The 16,513-nt window shown below is 37.7% G+C and overlaps 2 protein-coding genes across 2 annotated transcripts; one reads left to right on the top strand and one right to left on the bottom strand.

Annotated features, from left to right (window-relative positions):
• The first annotated feature begins 2,793 nt into the window (after positions 1–2,793).
• Positions 2,794–7,471, top strand: plin2 (perilipin 2). The gene is made up of 7 exons (XM_073817835.1): positions 2,794–3,017; positions 3,106–3,188; positions 3,982–4,267; positions 6,277–6,458; positions 6,537–6,668; positions 6,810–7,197; positions 7,233–7,471. Exons 2-6 carry the CDS (start codon positions 3,111–3,113, stop codon positions 7,185–7,187), a joined length of 1,056 nt encoding a protein of 351 aa, XP_073673936.1. The 5' UTR covers positions 2,794–3,017; positions 3,106–3,110; the 3' UTR covers positions 7,188–7,197; positions 7,233–7,471.
• A 112-nt stretch (positions 7,472–7,583) lies between these two features.
• Positions 7,584–15,911, bottom strand: LOC141285460 (uncharacterized). The gene is made up of 6 exons (XM_073818470.1): positions 15,805–15,911; positions 12,193–12,233; positions 11,751–12,098; positions 10,410–10,673; positions 8,059–8,109; positions 7,584–7,903 (listed from the first exon to the last, which is right to left on the bottom strand). The coding sequence occupies exons 1-6, from the start codon at positions 15,819–15,821 to the stop codon at positions 7,824–7,826; spliced, it is 801 nt and encodes a 266-aa protein (XP_073674571.1). The 5' UTR covers positions 15,822–15,911; the 3' UTR covers positions 7,584–7,823.
• Between the last annotated feature and the right edge of the window lie 602 nt (positions 15,912–16,513).

Below are 16,513 nucleotides of genomic sequence, written 5' to 3'. Positions count from 1 at the left end.
GGTCTCACCCATTGTCTTCCCCTACCATTCTGTTGTCATTTGGTTTAGCCCTCGTCACCGTCATCTGTTGCACCTGTCCTTGTAATTATTAGTCATCTGTGTCACCTGTGTTTGATTATGAGTTACCCTTTATAAGTCTGTCTTTGAGTTTAGTCTTTTGTCGGTCTTTAACGTTCCCTGGATGTGTGTGAAAGCCCTCTGTGTTCCTGCCTGTTCCTGCCTTGTTCATCTTGGAGATTTCTATTAAATTTATTGTTGATTGTAAATCTCGTCTATCGTCTCGTCTCGTCCTGCACACCCGCGTGACAGAAAGACCGACCCAAAAAAAATTCACGGCGTCTTCCCCTGCGTTTATTTTCCGTTTTTTTTGTATCAGTGTTTAGTTAATTTTTTTTTTTCCCCCCCGTCATGAATGATCCCGCCGTCCTCATCCTCCTCCTGAAGCAGGGGAACCGCTCTCTCGAGGACCACACCAGAGACTTTATATTCCTCGCCCCGTTCACGCACTACCCGGACAGTTGCCTATGCACGTTCTACCGCGTGGGACTTAATGATAACATCCAGAGGCAGCTGTCCGGGGAGGGTCCTCGAGAGAGCCTCGCCGACTACATCGAGTGGGTGCTGGTGTCCAGCAGAGCTTCGTTGACCGCGAAGGATGACACCAGCCCCACTCCAGACCCAGAACCCAGCCCAACATCACCCCGACAAGCGGAGTTGCAGCCCGAGCCCACCGACGATGGAGAGCCCGAGCCGAGAGCGACAGAGCCAGAGCCGGACCCATCGGACCAGGTGCGAGAGCCGACTGCTACATCCGCGACGGTGGAGTACGACGTGGAGCAAGAGAGGGCTACAGAGAGCCCTGCCCACTGCACCACCACTGGGGGTGAGAATGAGCAACACTCTGGGGACTTAATAGACTTTTCCACAGAACCACTGGCCTGCCTGAACTTCCCACCCACCCGCCCTCTTCTGCCTATGCCTGAGTCTCCGCTGGTCCCGTCCAGCCATCCTGAGTCTCCGCTGGTCCCGTCCAGCCATCCTGAATCTCCGCTGGTCCCGTCCAGCCGTCCTGAATCTCCGCTGGTTCCGTCCAGTCGTCCAGAGTCATCGCTGATTTCGCCCAGCCTTCCTGAATCTCCGCTATCACCTGTCAGTCCCCCTGCTCACCCTCAGTCATCCACCTGTGCAGTGGGCTCGCCGCGGGACTGCCAGCTTCCATCGGCGTCTCGGCTGGAGGATTCCTCAGCTCCGCCTCCAGCCTCCGAGTCCTGGACTCCGCCTCGGCCCTTCGACCCCGCGGTTCCACCACGGCTCTCGACGCCCTCCTCTCCACCGTCGCCCGTCGATCCACCAGCTCCACCGGGCTCCATCGTCTTTCCGGCTCCGCCCTGGTCAGTCGTCACCCCATCGGCTCCTCAGGACTCTGCTCCTCCGGCTGTGCCTCGTCGCGCCGTCCCACCGGCTCCTTGGGACTCCTCCTTCCTGCGGGCACAGCCTCCATCCTCTGTCGCTCCGGCTCCGCCGCGGATCTCCGGGACTCCGCCTCCGCCTCGGGCGCCAGAGCCTGTTCCACCTTGGCCCTCCGGATCCTCGTCGTCACCCCGGATCATCGGCTCTCCGTCTCCGCCTCGGGCTCCTCCGCCATCTGCTCCGCCTCTGTCGGTCGGCCCCATGGAGTCGGCACGCCTTCCTCCACCATGGTTCCTCCCTCCGTCGGCTCCACAGTGGGCCGTCATCATGGCTGTGGTCTGGGTCAGTTCCTCCTGCTTCAGGTCCCTCCTGTTTCCTCCCTGGCTCCTCCCACCTTCGTCGCCCCCCTGGACTCTCATGACTTTGTTTGTTGTCCCCCTCCAGGGGTACCGTCCTCCGCCCAAGCCTCCTCCCTTATGTACTCTGTTTTTCCGCCCCTCTCGTTTTTTTTCCACGGCGCGAGGACGCGCCTTTCCGGAGGGGGGCGTGATGTCACAACCCTGTCTGTCATTGGTCTCACCCATTGTCTTCCCCTACCATTCTGTTGTCATTTGGTTTAGCCCTCGTCACCGTCATCTGTTGCACCTGTCCTTGTAATTATTAGTCATCTGTGTCACCTGTGTTTGATTATGAGTTACCCTTTATAAGTCTGTCTTTGAGTTTAGTCTTTTGTCGGTCTTTAACGTTCCCTGGATGTGTGTGAAAGCCCTCTGTGTTCCTGCCTGTTCCTGCCTTGTTCATCTTGGAGATTTCTATTAAATTTATTGTTGATTGTAAATCTCGTCTATCGTCTCGTCTCGTCCTGCACACCCGCGTGACACCTTGCTAAATAAAAGTTTTTAATTTTTATAATTTCTTTCCCTAAAAAAACTTTTGATGTGTGTATAATGTTACAAAAGCTTCATATTTCAGGTAAACGCTGATCTTTGGATCTTTCTATTTATCAAAGAACACTGAATAAAACTTTACTCAACTGTTTTAAATATATTAATAATAATCAGAAATGTTTCTTGAACAGCAAATAAGCATATTAGGATGATTTCTGAAGGATCGTGTCATACTAAAGACGTAATGATGCTAAAAATTCAGCTTTGATCACAGAAATAAATTACATTTTAAAATGTATTCAAATAGAAAGCAGTTATTTTAAATAGTAAAAATATTTCACAATATTACTGTTTTTTTGTTTTGCTGTACTTTGGATCAAATAAATCCAGGCTTGGTGAGCAGAAGAGACTTCTTAAAAAAACATAAAATCTTACTGTTCAAAAACTTTTGACTGGTTGTGTATATATATGCTTGTTGGTTAGAACGTCAATAAATCTGTTAATTCCTGTCTGTTCCTTTCTAGAATGTGGTTGAACGCATAGTTCACCTTCCCTTGGTTATTTCCACCTATGACTTGGTGTCAAATGTTTACTGCAGTACCAAAAACAACCATCCATACTTGAAGTCTGTGTGTGAGGTGGCTGAAAATGGTGTGAAATCCATAACCTCTGCTGCTTTTAACAGCGCTTTACCCATCATTGGCAAGCTAGAGCCTCAAAGTAAGTCATTTGTTGTTTGCAGGTTGATATCAGAGCTAATTACAATGTGAATAACCCATATTTACCAAAAGTGACTGTCTTTTTATAGTCTCTATGGCAAATGACCTGGCATGCAAAGGACTGGATAAAATAGAGAAGACTCTGCCGATCCTTCACAAGCCGTCTGATCAGGTATTACATAAGCCCCACTGTAGTATTTACAAAATGTTAAAGTCAGCATCAAATGGAAACTGCTATTGCCTTGTCTTCTCTATTTGAAGTATCCAAGTGTTTGTCCATTAGGAATTGATTGGACTGTTGTCGCTATTGCAGAGATCTCATATGAGTGGCTGTCCAAAATGTTGCCATAAAGCAACTGTGGCAAAACAATAGTGTCATTATTCAGCGCTAGCTGGTTCAGTTAAGTTCAATAACTGTGTAAAGTTAATTTATTATGAAACAAGTTCAATTCAGCGATTAGCAGCTCAGCTGTAGAAAGTAGAGCTTGAGTCAGTTCAATGTTAATTTAGGTCAAAAAAACTGTCAATGTTGGATGAAGCCAGAAACAGTTTCCTTTGGATGAATGAACACAGTGTGATATTGTTCAGGATAAGTTACAACAGCATTAGGTGGGAAGGAAGAGTTGCCAAGAATTATCCATTTTAGGGAATGGGATAATTCCTGTCTTAAAGGGATAGTTCACCCAAAAATGAAAATTCTGTCATTGATAACTCACCCTCATGTAACTCGTAAGACCTTTGTTCATCTTCAGAACACAAATAAATCAAATCTGAACGCTTTCAGACCCTTCATAGGCAGCAACACAACTGACACATTCAAGGCCCAGAAAGTTAATAAGGACATTGTTAAAATAGTTCTTGTGACATCAGTGGTTCAACCGTAATGATATGAAGCAACGAGAATACATTTGTGTGCAAAGAAATCAAAAACTGCTCTAATGGTGTTCTTCACTCTTTACTTTCAGATTGTCGCCAGTGCCAAAGAAGCAGTGACAGGAGCCAAGGAAGCTGTCAGTGGTACGATGAACGGTGCCAAGGAGTCTGTCTCCTTCACTTTCAGTGAAGTGACGGACAGGACACGTGGGGCAGTGCAGGATGGCGTGGAAAAGACCAAGATGGTGGTCAGCGGTGGAGTCCAAACAGTGATGGAGAGTAGGGTGGTCAAACTGATGAGCAGCAGCGTGGACACTGCACTGAGCACATCTGAGACACTCCTGGAGCAGTACTTACCTGAAATGGAGGAGGAAAGAGGTGAGGATATAGGAGAGGCACTAGGATATTTTGCTGATATTAGAATCAAAGTGATTTAAAGTTCACTTCCAGAATAAAAAAATCCTGATAATGTACTTACCCCCATGTCATCCAAGATGTCTTTCTGTCTTCAGTCGAAAAGAAATTAAGGTTTTTGAGGAAAACATTCCAGGATTTTTCTCCATATAGTGGACATTGGGTCAGTACTTCTGCCTATGTCACACACAACCTCTCCAATGTGACTACATAATGCATGAGGTCAGGCTTGTTTCAAGACGAGCATTTAAGTATAAAAATTTGGTTGTTTTATGAAAATGACCAATCGTTTCGCTAGATGACTCTTATTCCTCGGCTGGGATTGTGTAGAGCCCTTTGAAGCTGTATTGAAACTGCACTTTGGACCTTCAACCTACTAATCCCTATTTAAGTCCACTATCTTGAGGAAACGTTTTCCTCAAAAAAAACAAATTTTTTGTGACCGAAGAAAGAAAGACATGAATATCTTGGATCACATGGGGGTGAGTAAATAATCTGGAAATTTTAAATTTGGAAGTGAACTTGACCTTTAAAGCTTTGGTAGACTTTTCATCCCTATTGTGACAGATATCTGAGGGAAACGGCTCTTCAAATGAGAAAAATATGCATAAAATGCATAAATACAGTTGAAGTCAAAAGTTTACATACACTTTGCAGAATCTGCAAAATGTTACTTATTTTACCGAAATATGAGGGATCATATAAAATGCATGTTATTTTTTATTTAGTTTTGACCTGAGTAAGATATTTCACCTAAAAGACATTTACATAAAGTCCACAAGAGAAAACAATAGTTACATTTATAAAAATGACCCTGTTCAAAAGTTTACATGCACTTGATTCTTAATACTGTGTTGTTACCTGAATGATTTTTTTTTTGTTTGTTTAGTGATAGTTGTTCATGAGTCTCTTGTTTGTCCTGAGCAGTTAAACTGCCCGCTGTTCTTCAGAAAGATCCTTCAGTTCCCACAAATTATTTGTTTTTTCAGCATTTTGGTGTATTTGAACCCTTTCCATCAATGACTGTATGATTTTGAGATATTTTGATCTTTTCACATTGAGAACAACTGAGAGTTTTGAATTTGATGATCAGGGTAAATCTAACTTATTTTGTCTTCTGGGGAACATGTAAGTAACTTCTGAAGAGCAGTACTAAATGAAAAAAAAAAAAATGATATTTAGGCAAAATAAGAAAAATGTACACATCTTCATTCTTTTCAAAAGTTTACACCCCCGGCTCTTAATGCATCGTATTTCCTTCTGGAGCATCAGTGAGTGTTTGAACCTTCTGTAATAGTTGCATATGAGTCCCTCAGTTGTCATCAGTGTGAAAAGATGGATCTCGAAATCATACGGTAATTGTTGGAAAGGGTTCAAATACACAAAAACGTTGAACCAAACCAAAGAATTTGAGGGAACAAAAGGATTTTTCTGACCAACAAGGGGCACAGTATTAAAAATCAAGTGTATGTAAACTTTAGAACAGGGTCATTTTTATAAACTCAACCATTATTTTCTCTTGTGGACTGTATGTAAACGTCTTTTATGTGAAATATCTTATTCAGGTCAGTACATTTTGCAGATTCGACAAGGTGTATGTAAACTTGACTTCAACTGTATCCATATATATTTTTTGAGACTCTCATGTAAGCTCTCTTAGTACTGCACATCTTGTGATATTCTTGTGATATGCTTTTAATGAGGTATGGCTTGTTAAATTACATTGAAAGAATACCCTGTATGTACTGTATGCTCTGTTATGAGCATCAAATAGTCCTGGGAATTATTCCAGTTTCCTGGAAAAGAAATATGAATCCCATTCATGTGTGGAACATCAGACTTAAGCAAATCTTAAAGAGATTGTTCTAGCAATCCAAAATTATTTTTTGTCTCAAAGCCTCACTAATCTTTCTCAAATCTAACAACTGCTTCTTTGTCTTGTTTCTCTGCTTGTCCTTTCGTAATCTCTTTAGAAAATGAAGTGAACTCCGAAGGATTAAAAAATAACAGCGATGCGGCCAGTTACTACGTACGTCTGGGGTCTCTCTCCTGCAAAGTCCGGGACAGGGCTTACCAAAGGGCTGTAGATAAAGTCCGTAATGCCATTCAACGCAACCAAGAGTCCATTTCTCAGCTGAACCACACCATGGATCTAGTAGGTTGATCTGAGATGAAATCAGAGATTTATACCTGTCAAAATACTGTCTTCTAAAGTCATTTTTATTGTTATCAGATTGAATACACCCGCAAGAATTTGGATGTGTCTAACCAGAAGCTACATGAGAAACCGAATTCGCTCATGGGGTGGAAAACTGTCTCTCAGAGTCAAGAAGAGAACGGGATGGTCACAGAGAACGAAGCTGAGGTATCTGAAATATCATGTGACTGGAAATTAGGGATGACTTTTTCTGCAATATAGGCCACACATTTCACATTCATACAGAAAATGATCTTATCACGTGTTTTGGAGCATTTCTCATTGTCATGTTCTCATTTTGTTTTTTAGCAAATTGAATCGCGCACATTGACCATCGCCTACAACCTCAGCCTGCAACTTCAGAGCACATGTCTGGTCTTGGTGTCCAGCCTCAAAGGTCTCCCTCAGAACATCCAGGTCCAAGCCGTCTCCGTCAGCCTCTCCGCCATGGAGATCTACAGCAGCTTCAATAAGGCTGCGGCTATAGGAGATCTGTCCAACGGCGTCCTCTCCAGCAGTCGATCCCAACTGAGCAAAATAGGAGATTCCATGGATCACGTCATGGACTACCTGGTCAACAATACACCTCTCAATTGGCTGGTAGGTCCATTTTACCCACGTGCAGAACGTGGGACTGCAAACGGGCCCGAATGTGACAAACAGAGGACCCTTCGAGTCACTGAATGAAGACCGATGAAATTTCAGAATATTAACCATTTATGCGTACAATCACATTCCTGCCAGTAAAATCCTTCTCTATTCTGAAATCAGTGATATTTTTGTGATAACGGTTTTAATAAATAATAAACTGCATTTTGTTAAATAATATTTCTTAAGTATCTTAACTTTGTTATTTTAAACCTGCATATACCGAATCCTTTTAGGTATAAATTGTTTTTTTTACACACTGTTTAATTTGCTGTCTTTTTATTGTTTTTGTACCTTTCTAATAAAATGATACACTTACAATATTCTTTTTGTTGTGTGAGTTGTTTCGAGAATGGAAATGCATCATGAAGTCACATTTCTAATCTAAATTCATTTTTTTAATAAATATATAAAAATCAAACAGTACAAAAAAACTCTTTTGCTATATTTGTTTATTTCACTATATATTAACTCTATCATAACAATTCAGTGTACAGTAAAGTAACTGCTACAAAACAAACCACAGGTTTTAGGTATTCACACATTAGTGAGCTTTCACATATATCTCAAGACAGAGAATAGCAGACTTATAAAATGCAGTATGTAAAGCACAACTTGTCCCATAATATAGGCCAAAATCACTCAGTTAAAAATACATTTAAAATCAGAACAATCTCAATTTATTTGAATCATTAGAATAAATATGAGGAAAAGAGCATTGAGGCTTAGAGGAGGCATACTCATTGTGGCTTTACCTAAAGCAAAAAAAGTGGGGGAAAACAAAACAAAACCAATAAAGATCACAAACTGTAGGAAACAGTAATTTCTTATTTCACAGTCATGGTATGTTTAATTGAAATATTTTTTCATTAGCATGTCAAGTAACAATTACTACTTGTGTATAGCTTACCTAATGCGGACTGTATTTGCAGAGTTTCTGTTTCTTTTGGCAGCACAGGTTCTACAATTGAGAAAAAGACACCGATTAACAACCGGCCTGCTTTAAAAAGTCAGATTTATGTTAAATCTCTGGGCCTCTTTGGTAAAAAATTATTTATGTCTAATTACAATAAATCAGAATAGAATAACATTGTCATCTGTGTATGGGAAATACAAAAAAAAAAAAAAAATGAGAACAAACACTACACATTAACTGTTACGCAAAACATGAACTGGTGTGACTGCAACACAAAGGATGTTTTAATGTATGAAATAAAATCAATAATTCAGCCACAATGCATTAAACAAATGACAGCAAGGAAGTGGTTACACTCTAAAACCTCAATAGTACAAAACAGACACACCCACCCAAACACACAAACACTATTATACACACACACACACACACACACACACACACACACACACACACACACACACACAGATAAACTGGTGTGGCTTTAATATTATGACTAAACTGATGCAGAAATACAAGGTTGCAGTAAGATTAGACAGACTGATTAAGCTCTAATAATACTTTAACTTTTCTGATCCACTTCAAATGTTGACTACTGTATATATGCCAAAAATCATTAAGATATTAAGTAAAGATTGTGTTCCATGAAGATATTTTGTGAATTTCCTACCATAAATATATCAAATTCAATTTTTTTATTAATAATATGCTTTGCTACGAACTTAATTTGGACAACTTTATATTTATATTCACATTTTTTGCACCCTCAGATTCCAGATTTTCAAATAGTTGTATCTCGGCCAAATATTGTCCCAACAAACCCTACATCAATGGAAAGCTTATTTATTCAGCTTTCGGGTGATTTATAAATCTCAGTTTTGAAAAGTGACCCTTGTGACTGGTTTTGTGGTCCAGTTTTTATTGAATTCTGGTGTTATATGTAAAAAATGTTGTTCTGTGAGTTCAGGTTTGACTGTAGTAATGTTGGCGGTAAAAAAAAAAAAAAATAATACTTCAAATAAAATCTAAACCTTGACAGAAAGTAATGTTTGAGAATGTCTAAATATATATCCAAATCCACAACTTAATAAAAAACAAGTATTTATGTCTAAAAACAACTAGAGAACTAAAAAATGTTATTGCGACTTTTTTATCTAATGATTCTGACATTTCTTCTCAAATTTACGTGATACAAACTCGCACTTCTGACCTTTTCTCTCAGAATTGTGAGATGTAAACTCGCAATTGAGAGTTATTAAGTCAGAATTGCGAGATATAAGCTTGTAATTCTGACTAAATGAAGTCAGAATTGCGCGATATAAATAATTGCAAGTTATAAAGTCAGAATTTTTGCAAGTTATAAAGGCAGACTTTTACTCTCAGAATTATGTGATATAAAGTTGCAGTTTTGAGAAATGAAGTCAGAATTGCAAGATATAAACAACTGCAAGTTATAAAGTCAGAATTTTTCTCAGAATTGTATGATATAAAGTTGTAAGTTTATATCTTGCACTTCTGACTTTATTTTTGAAAATAGTAAGTTTATTTCTCACAATTCTGACTTTATAACTCGCATTTGTGAGTTTATATCACGCAATTCTGACTTCATTTCTCAGAAATCCGAGTTTATATCTCACAGTTCAAAGAAAAAAGTCAGAATTGCAAGTTTGTATCATTAAATTCTGAGAAAAAAAGTCTGAATTTTGAGATGTAAACACGCAATTGCAAGAAAAAAAGTCAGAATAGTGAGATAAAAAGACGCAATTACTTTATTTTTTTTTAATTCAGTGGCAGAAACAGGTTTCCTTAATATAGGAACCTAGTGGTCACACTATTGCATTACATATGTTTTTTTACTACCACTAGATGGCACTAATCTGTCTGCAAAAAATTAAATAAAAATATTTTAACATGAAAAACTGCTTTGATTAAAAAAAAAAAATAATAATAATAATAATAATAATAAAAAATAGAATTTTCATTAGTACCATAAAAACTCCCTCAAAATGCAAAATAAAATTACATTTCAAGTATTCGGTCACTTTTGACTGCGAAAGAACCAAGTGACTTTATTTAAATGCATCAACACTGACCAAAATGATCATGCTCAGCTGCCTTTTAGTTAGGGACTTCACCTTCAAACTTGACATTGTAAGTTCTTGCTGTTTAATATTTTAAGTTGCTCAAACTAAATAGAAAAATAATTGACTTTAATTCATATTTTATGCAATGTCAACATCTTTCTGCATTGGATAATTCATTCTACCTTGAAATTAGAGTTTGTCTGACAAAGCAAAAGTACAGTACATAACAGGTAAATAATGTACTCAGCAAAAGTTGCCTACCTGTAACTGTCACCTTGACTGTGCTGAGAGCCAAACCCTCTGAGTCGAGCACTTTGTATGTTCCGGCGCTGCGGGCCGAAACCTTCCTGAGAGTCAACTTGTTGCCTCTCTCTTTCAGATGACTTTTCTTGACTGCGCCTCTTTCCCACAGGACTGTCCAGTCGTTTTCACTACTGTTTTGAAAAATCACTTGCTCAGCTTGATCCGTATACAGATCCAGGATCAGGTCTTCCCCAGTCATCACAGATTGGATGGCCTTGTGATCTACCATGAGAAGCATCAATTTAGAGTTAGAGTTATTATGGTTAACTAAAACTAAAATCATAAAAAATCATTGTTGTTGTGGGAAATGAACATTAACTGTAATAAAATGACATTTTTATTCACTTCACTTTGTACTAAAAATACCTAAAAAATAATAATCTGAAACTAAAATGACACACTGAAAAACACAATATTAATACAACAGTAAATAAAATGAAAAACAAGAAGTAATTATAAATATTAATGAAAACTTAAAGTTTATATATAAAGTCAAGCCCGAAATTATTCATACCCCTGGCAAATTCTGACTTAAAGTTTGCAGAGAAACTTGGCCTTGGGCACCAGTGGACATTTCAGCACGACAACGACCCAAAACACACAGCAAAAGTGGTGAAGATATGGTTAGCAGACAAAAACATTAACATTTTGCAGTGGCCCAGCCAGAGTCCTTAAATCCAATTGAGAATCTGTGGAGGGAGCTAAAGATCAGGGTGATGGCAAGGAGACCCTCCAACCTGAAAGAGTTGGAGCTCTTCGCTAAAGATGAATGGGCAAAAATACCAGTGGAGACATGCAAAAAGCTGGTCAGCAATTATAGGGAGCATTTGATTGCTGTGATAGCAAATAAAGGCTTTTCTATTGATAATTGAGAAGGGTATGAATAATTTTGGACATGCCACTTTTTGTTCAAATGTAAATAAAAGATGAGTAAAAAAAAATTCCACAATGATGCCTCTTGTACATCGTCTTATTATCTTCTGGGAGACGTCTGTGTCATGTTTAATCAAAAAAATTGCTGGTTGAATAAAAGTAACTTTAAGTTAGAATTTTCCAAGGGTATGAATAATTTTTGGCTTGACTGTATATATTAAACTGAAGCTCTCGCTCTGAATTGTTACTAGTAAAAACACAAATGCATTAAAAGCTAATTTGGCTTGCCATACTGACCACTAGTAACAGAAAACAAAAGTATATATATATTTGAATCTATATTTGTATTTTCAAAACACAAATATGAAAGTTTTGCATTTGATATACTTTATACAGTGAGACTTCTTGTGTTAAAGTTGCCCTCACCTATAACTGCAAGTTGGACGCTCTGAATGAAAATTCGGTTCTTAATACTTGATTCGCCAACCACCAAGTAACTCTTATAAATGCCTGCATCGCTGAATCTGACATCCTGCAGGAACAGAGAGCAGTTTCCTCTCACAAGTTGTTCCTCTGGGACATCCGCCCGGTCTTTATAAGACTCCCCCTGAAACAGCTCCGCTCCCATTCGCTCAAACACTGAATCGCTTATGGTCTGCCACTGAATGTGAGGCGTGAGATCAGACGGAAAGTGTGATGCCACAGAACACGGCAGGACAGCCGGCAGACCGACCTTACATGATGTATAGACAACCACCGAGAGGGGAGAGGAGCCTGTAGGGACAAGTTCGATAAAATACACATTATTATTTGATATAATGCTTATAGGCCTACATAATAAAGTATGCATACTTCAATGTCTACTTACCGACACTCATAAGAAGCCATTGCATCAGAAAGGCTGAAATCCTGAGAAGAAATGTTATAAATTATAATTACTGAGAACGAAATGTCTCAAAAAAGTATAAAAAATAACCACTAAATAAAAAAAGTACTATCAGTATTATCTTTCTTTTCATTGATGTGCAACTTAAAAATATGTGTTAACTCTTCAGACGCATGCGTTAACGATGTTCGACGAAACGAAATTTAAACTCAATCCAGATCTCATTCTAGACCCAAACCAACAAGACATGAATATATTTAAATACAGTCCATTCAAATACCCTTTAAATCCACACTCTTAAAAAAATAAAGGTTCTAGAAGGGTATTTTTCTGCAATGAAGCTATAGAAGAATCTCCCCCAACCAAAAAAATTAAAGAACCAAATAAACTAAAGCAAGTTAAATTTTTTTTTTAATAAACTAGTCCACTAGTTTATTTATTTATTTTGTTCTTTCTTTTAGTGTTACTTTTCCTAATCTGTTCATAAACAGCATCCTGCCACGCATTTTCAAATTTAAAACTATCCTTAAGTTTAAAACTTTCTAAGTTTAAAATGTCTCTCTTTTCTTTTTAATTAGTTATAATTTTAGTATTATTTATTTATTTCAGTCTAGATAGTTCCAAAGTCACTGGACTACAGCATTGTGTATGGAACACAATGCTGTGGTATGGCAAGTATGGCAAGCCAAATTAGCTTTTAATGTAATTGCATTTTTACTAGTGACAAATCAGTTCGAGAGCTCTTTAATTGTTACTAGCAGTGATGGGAATAACGGCGCTATAAATACACGGCAATACTTTTTTAAGTAACGAGTAATCAAAATAATTACTGTTTCCCCCGTTACAACGCCGTTACCGTTACTGACAATAAAATGTGCGTTACTAGAACTGAAAACACTGAAGCGGTTTTCATGCGAGCAGCGTCTCTCTCAGCCATAGGACCTCTCTTTCTCTGGGGTGTGTTTGTGTGTGTTCGGGGCCGGGGCGGGACACATAACCAGTGATGATGATTGGTGTGTCTGTAAACGTGGTGTAACTGAGAACGTGATGACTGGCTCAGATTGAGTAAATTTCCATTGTTTGCCAATCAGAGGCAGAGTTGTGCGGGTGTTCACACACAAGCACACGCACGGTCAGTCGCACACACCAACATCCACAACATCACAACGATGGCAAGTCCAACAAGTTCAAAGGTAGCTTTTGCAAACTGGAAGTATAAGCACTACTTTTCCCTCGCTGAGGTGAAAGGCAAAATATTTATGTAACGTGCAACTTATGCCCAGGAATAAAAGAGTCTCTCTGCATCGGTGACAAGTAATTCTAATCTGAAGCACCTCACATCGTTACATGCCGCCACAAAATTAGTGGCTATAAGAACGCAGGTGATAACGATATTTAAAGTTCTAAACCATCTACTGTGCTTTATTGTTCCACTATAGTAATGATAATATTTACAATAATATGTTGAATTTGATAGTTGTCTCTCACGTTGTCCCACAACAACAATAAACTAGTGTAGATTAGTGTACAATGTTTTATATTTATTTTACAGTTATATTAAATTAGATTTTTTTAAGTAACGCAATAGTTGCTTTGCCTGGTAATTAGTTATTTTTATAATGATGTAACTCAGTTACTAACTCAGTTACTATTTGTGAGAAGTAACTAGTAACTATAACTAATTACTTTTTTAAAGGTACGTGCCCAACACTGGTTATTAGTAACAATTATCATTAGAGAGCTCTATAATTCAATTCCTACTGGTAACAATTGCATTAGACAGCTCTGTATTTGAATTATATAACTATATCTGCTGTTGTATTTGTACTAACAATGAGATGAGAAACCATTGCATCAGAAAGGCTGAAATCCTGAGAAAAAATGTTATAAATTATAACTACTGAGAACAAAATGGCTCAAAAAGTATAAAAATAACCACTTTTCCCTTAAAAAAATAATGAGTGCTATCTTTGTTTTCATTGATGTGCAACTTAAAAATTTATGTTAACTACTAAGGTTTCAGAAGCAGCTGCGTTGACGATGTTCGATGAAATGAAACTTAAACTCAATCCACATCTCTTTCTAGACCCAAACCAACAAGACATGAATATGTTTGAGAATTAGATTTAGCTCTCTAATTTAGTTGTTAGCCTACTGAAAAAAATGCTATTGTAATTTTCTCCAATTTAGTTACTTGCTCTCTTGCAGTTGTTTCTAGGGAGATTTCTGTTAGAGAGCTCTTTAATTCAATTGTTCTTAGTAAGTGTTATTTTCAGTAAAAGTGTGGTTATTTTATTGGCTTGTGTTTTTGTAAACTTAGTATCATTAAACTTATTGAGTTAAATTAAAAAAGTCTTACAAAATTACTTTATGTTATTTAATAAAACAGTTAATAATTATTACAAAGCATTTTCTGTTTCAGTTTTCGCAAGAATTTCCATTTCGGTGCATCCCTAATAAGTAGTGTAACTATTTCAATTACTTTAATAATGTGACTGATTACATTTGATTAGTTTTTGATTACTTTTCTAATTTCTAACCAATTTTTTCAACTGTTAATCATTTTTAAACATTTAAAGCAGGCAGGGTTAACCTTTCAAACCTTTCATCAGTTTAATAATTACAGAAGATTATAGTAATTACAATTTAAAGACAGCCACCACATAATGACTTTAACACCTCTTTTTACTTTGAGATCGTTATGAGGTTAAATACAGATTTGAAAATCACAAAATGTAGTTTAATAGCTATAGTTTTTGAAATCAAATCTTCGCATAGCTATGACAGGAAACACTGGCATCTTACAATGCTTTGAGAAAAAAATATATTTAATCTTAAAAAATAAAGCATATACATAAACCCAAATAATATAATAATAATAAAACAGTTATCAAATAAGCATGTGTCTGATTCTGTGTCCTAAACTCCTGGTGTCTCATATTTTAGAGCAATCCATCCAATTTTAGAAAGAAATCAGTCAAATCAAACAAGTAACTTTAATTTAATTACACATTTTTTGCTCAGAAACTGTAACAGATTAAAGTTTCATTTATTTTGGAATTAGATTACATTATTCTGTTACATGTAACTTACTCCCCAATACTGAGAACTCTCTATTTATAACTGTGACTAAGAATTGGAATAGAGAGATCTCTTATCGTAATAATTACTAAAAACTGAATTATAGCTCTTACTAGTAAAAATGCAAGTACAGCGAGTAAAGCTGGGTGTATTTAAAGCTACTTCGGCTTGCCATACGGTTCGTCTAAACGCGGTTTGCGCCCAGTTTCAGATTCCTGAAGCTTTCAGCAGCAGCTGCGTCACGCTGTTCGGCGAAACGAAACTTAAACTCACCCAGATCTCAGTCTAGACCCAAACCAACAAGAGATGAATATATTTGATAACATGCATTATATGTATAGCATGCATATTTGGAAGACAAGAAGCAAATGAATTGTTGTTTTCATGACTACATGTCCATTATCCTCAACTTTTATTTTGATAAAACTCTTTGATTCCTAAAAAAATGCAACACAAATTTCCTTAGAATATCATCTAGTCTTCCACTGTGTTGCTGTTAAAGACGTTTCTTACCAGTTACTTCTGTCCATCTCGCATATTGTGTCGGCTCCTGTTCCCTGCTAGAGATGTTGAATGAGAGTAAACAGCGCATATCAGCGATTATATAGCCCTACTCTTCTCTCCATTTCCCAAAAACGAAACTTAACATTATTACACCTCTGCCCAAAACCGTTAGAATTTCATCTGAACAGCAAGGGAGATTTAGTCAGTCATTCAGTCAGTCGGTCAAAAAACATAACAAAAACAACAACAATTGAGAGTCTTAAAATGTTTTCAAATTATGATCTGGTGATCTATTCGAATCTATAAATATAGTGTTAATGAAGGATTTGATTTTAGATTTGTGGAGTGTGAAGTTTTTATTTTGAAGTGAAAAGATATAGCCTAGATAGAGGTAAGAATTGGCACACAATATGCTTTTACTGTTGTTTTTACTAGAGTTATTTCAGTGTTGGGGAGTAACTAGATGTAACGAAATTATGTAATGTAATTACAAAATAAATGTAACTGTAATCATTCTTAGTGTTTTAAAAACAGTATCATAGCCTATATTTTGTGAGGATTTAAATCAGTATTAAACCTCAGATTGAGCTAGGGTTGCCACCTCCAGTAGCAGTATTAACATTAAGTGACATGGCATCTGACGCACGGAAACCACTGGCACATGCCACTGTTCAGTGGCACATCGAGTGACACTTCCGGTTTTCAGTGACATCTGTCA

The sequence above is a fragment of the Garra rufa genome, chromosome 14 (genome assembly GCF_049309525.1).
Source record: "Garra rufa chromosome 14, GarRuf1.0, whole genome shotgun sequence".
Lineage (NCBI taxonomy): Eukaryota > Metazoa > Chordata > Actinopteri > Cypriniformes > Cyprinidae > Garra > Garra rufa.
Note: the sequence above shows the minus strand (reverse complement) of the source record. Positions and strands in the feature narration are given on the sequence as shown.

Bases quoted from the DNA above. Each gene is read 5' to 3' on its own strand.
- plin2 (XM_073817835.1), top strand. From the start codon at position 3,111: ATGGCAAATGACCTGGCATGCAAAGGACTGGATAAAATAGAGAAGACT. The intron at 3,189-3,981 runs GTATTACATAAG...CTTTACTTTCAG, and splicing joins TTCACAAGCCGTCTGATCAG to ATTGTCGCCAGTGCCAAAGA. The intron at 4,268-6,276 runs GTGAGGATATAG...TAATCTCTTTAG, and splicing joins TGAAATGGAGGAGGAAAGAG to AAAATGAAGTGAACTCCGAA.
- LOC141285460 (XM_073818470.1), bottom strand. The intron at 8,110-10,409 runs GTAGGCAACTTT...TCTCAATTGTAG, and splicing joins AGTCAAGGTGACAGTTACAG to AACCTGTGCTGCCAAAAGAA. The intron at 7,904-8,058 runs GTAAGCTATACA...TTTTTGCTTTAG, and splicing joins GCAAATACAGTCCGCATTAG to GTAAAGCCACAATGAGTATG.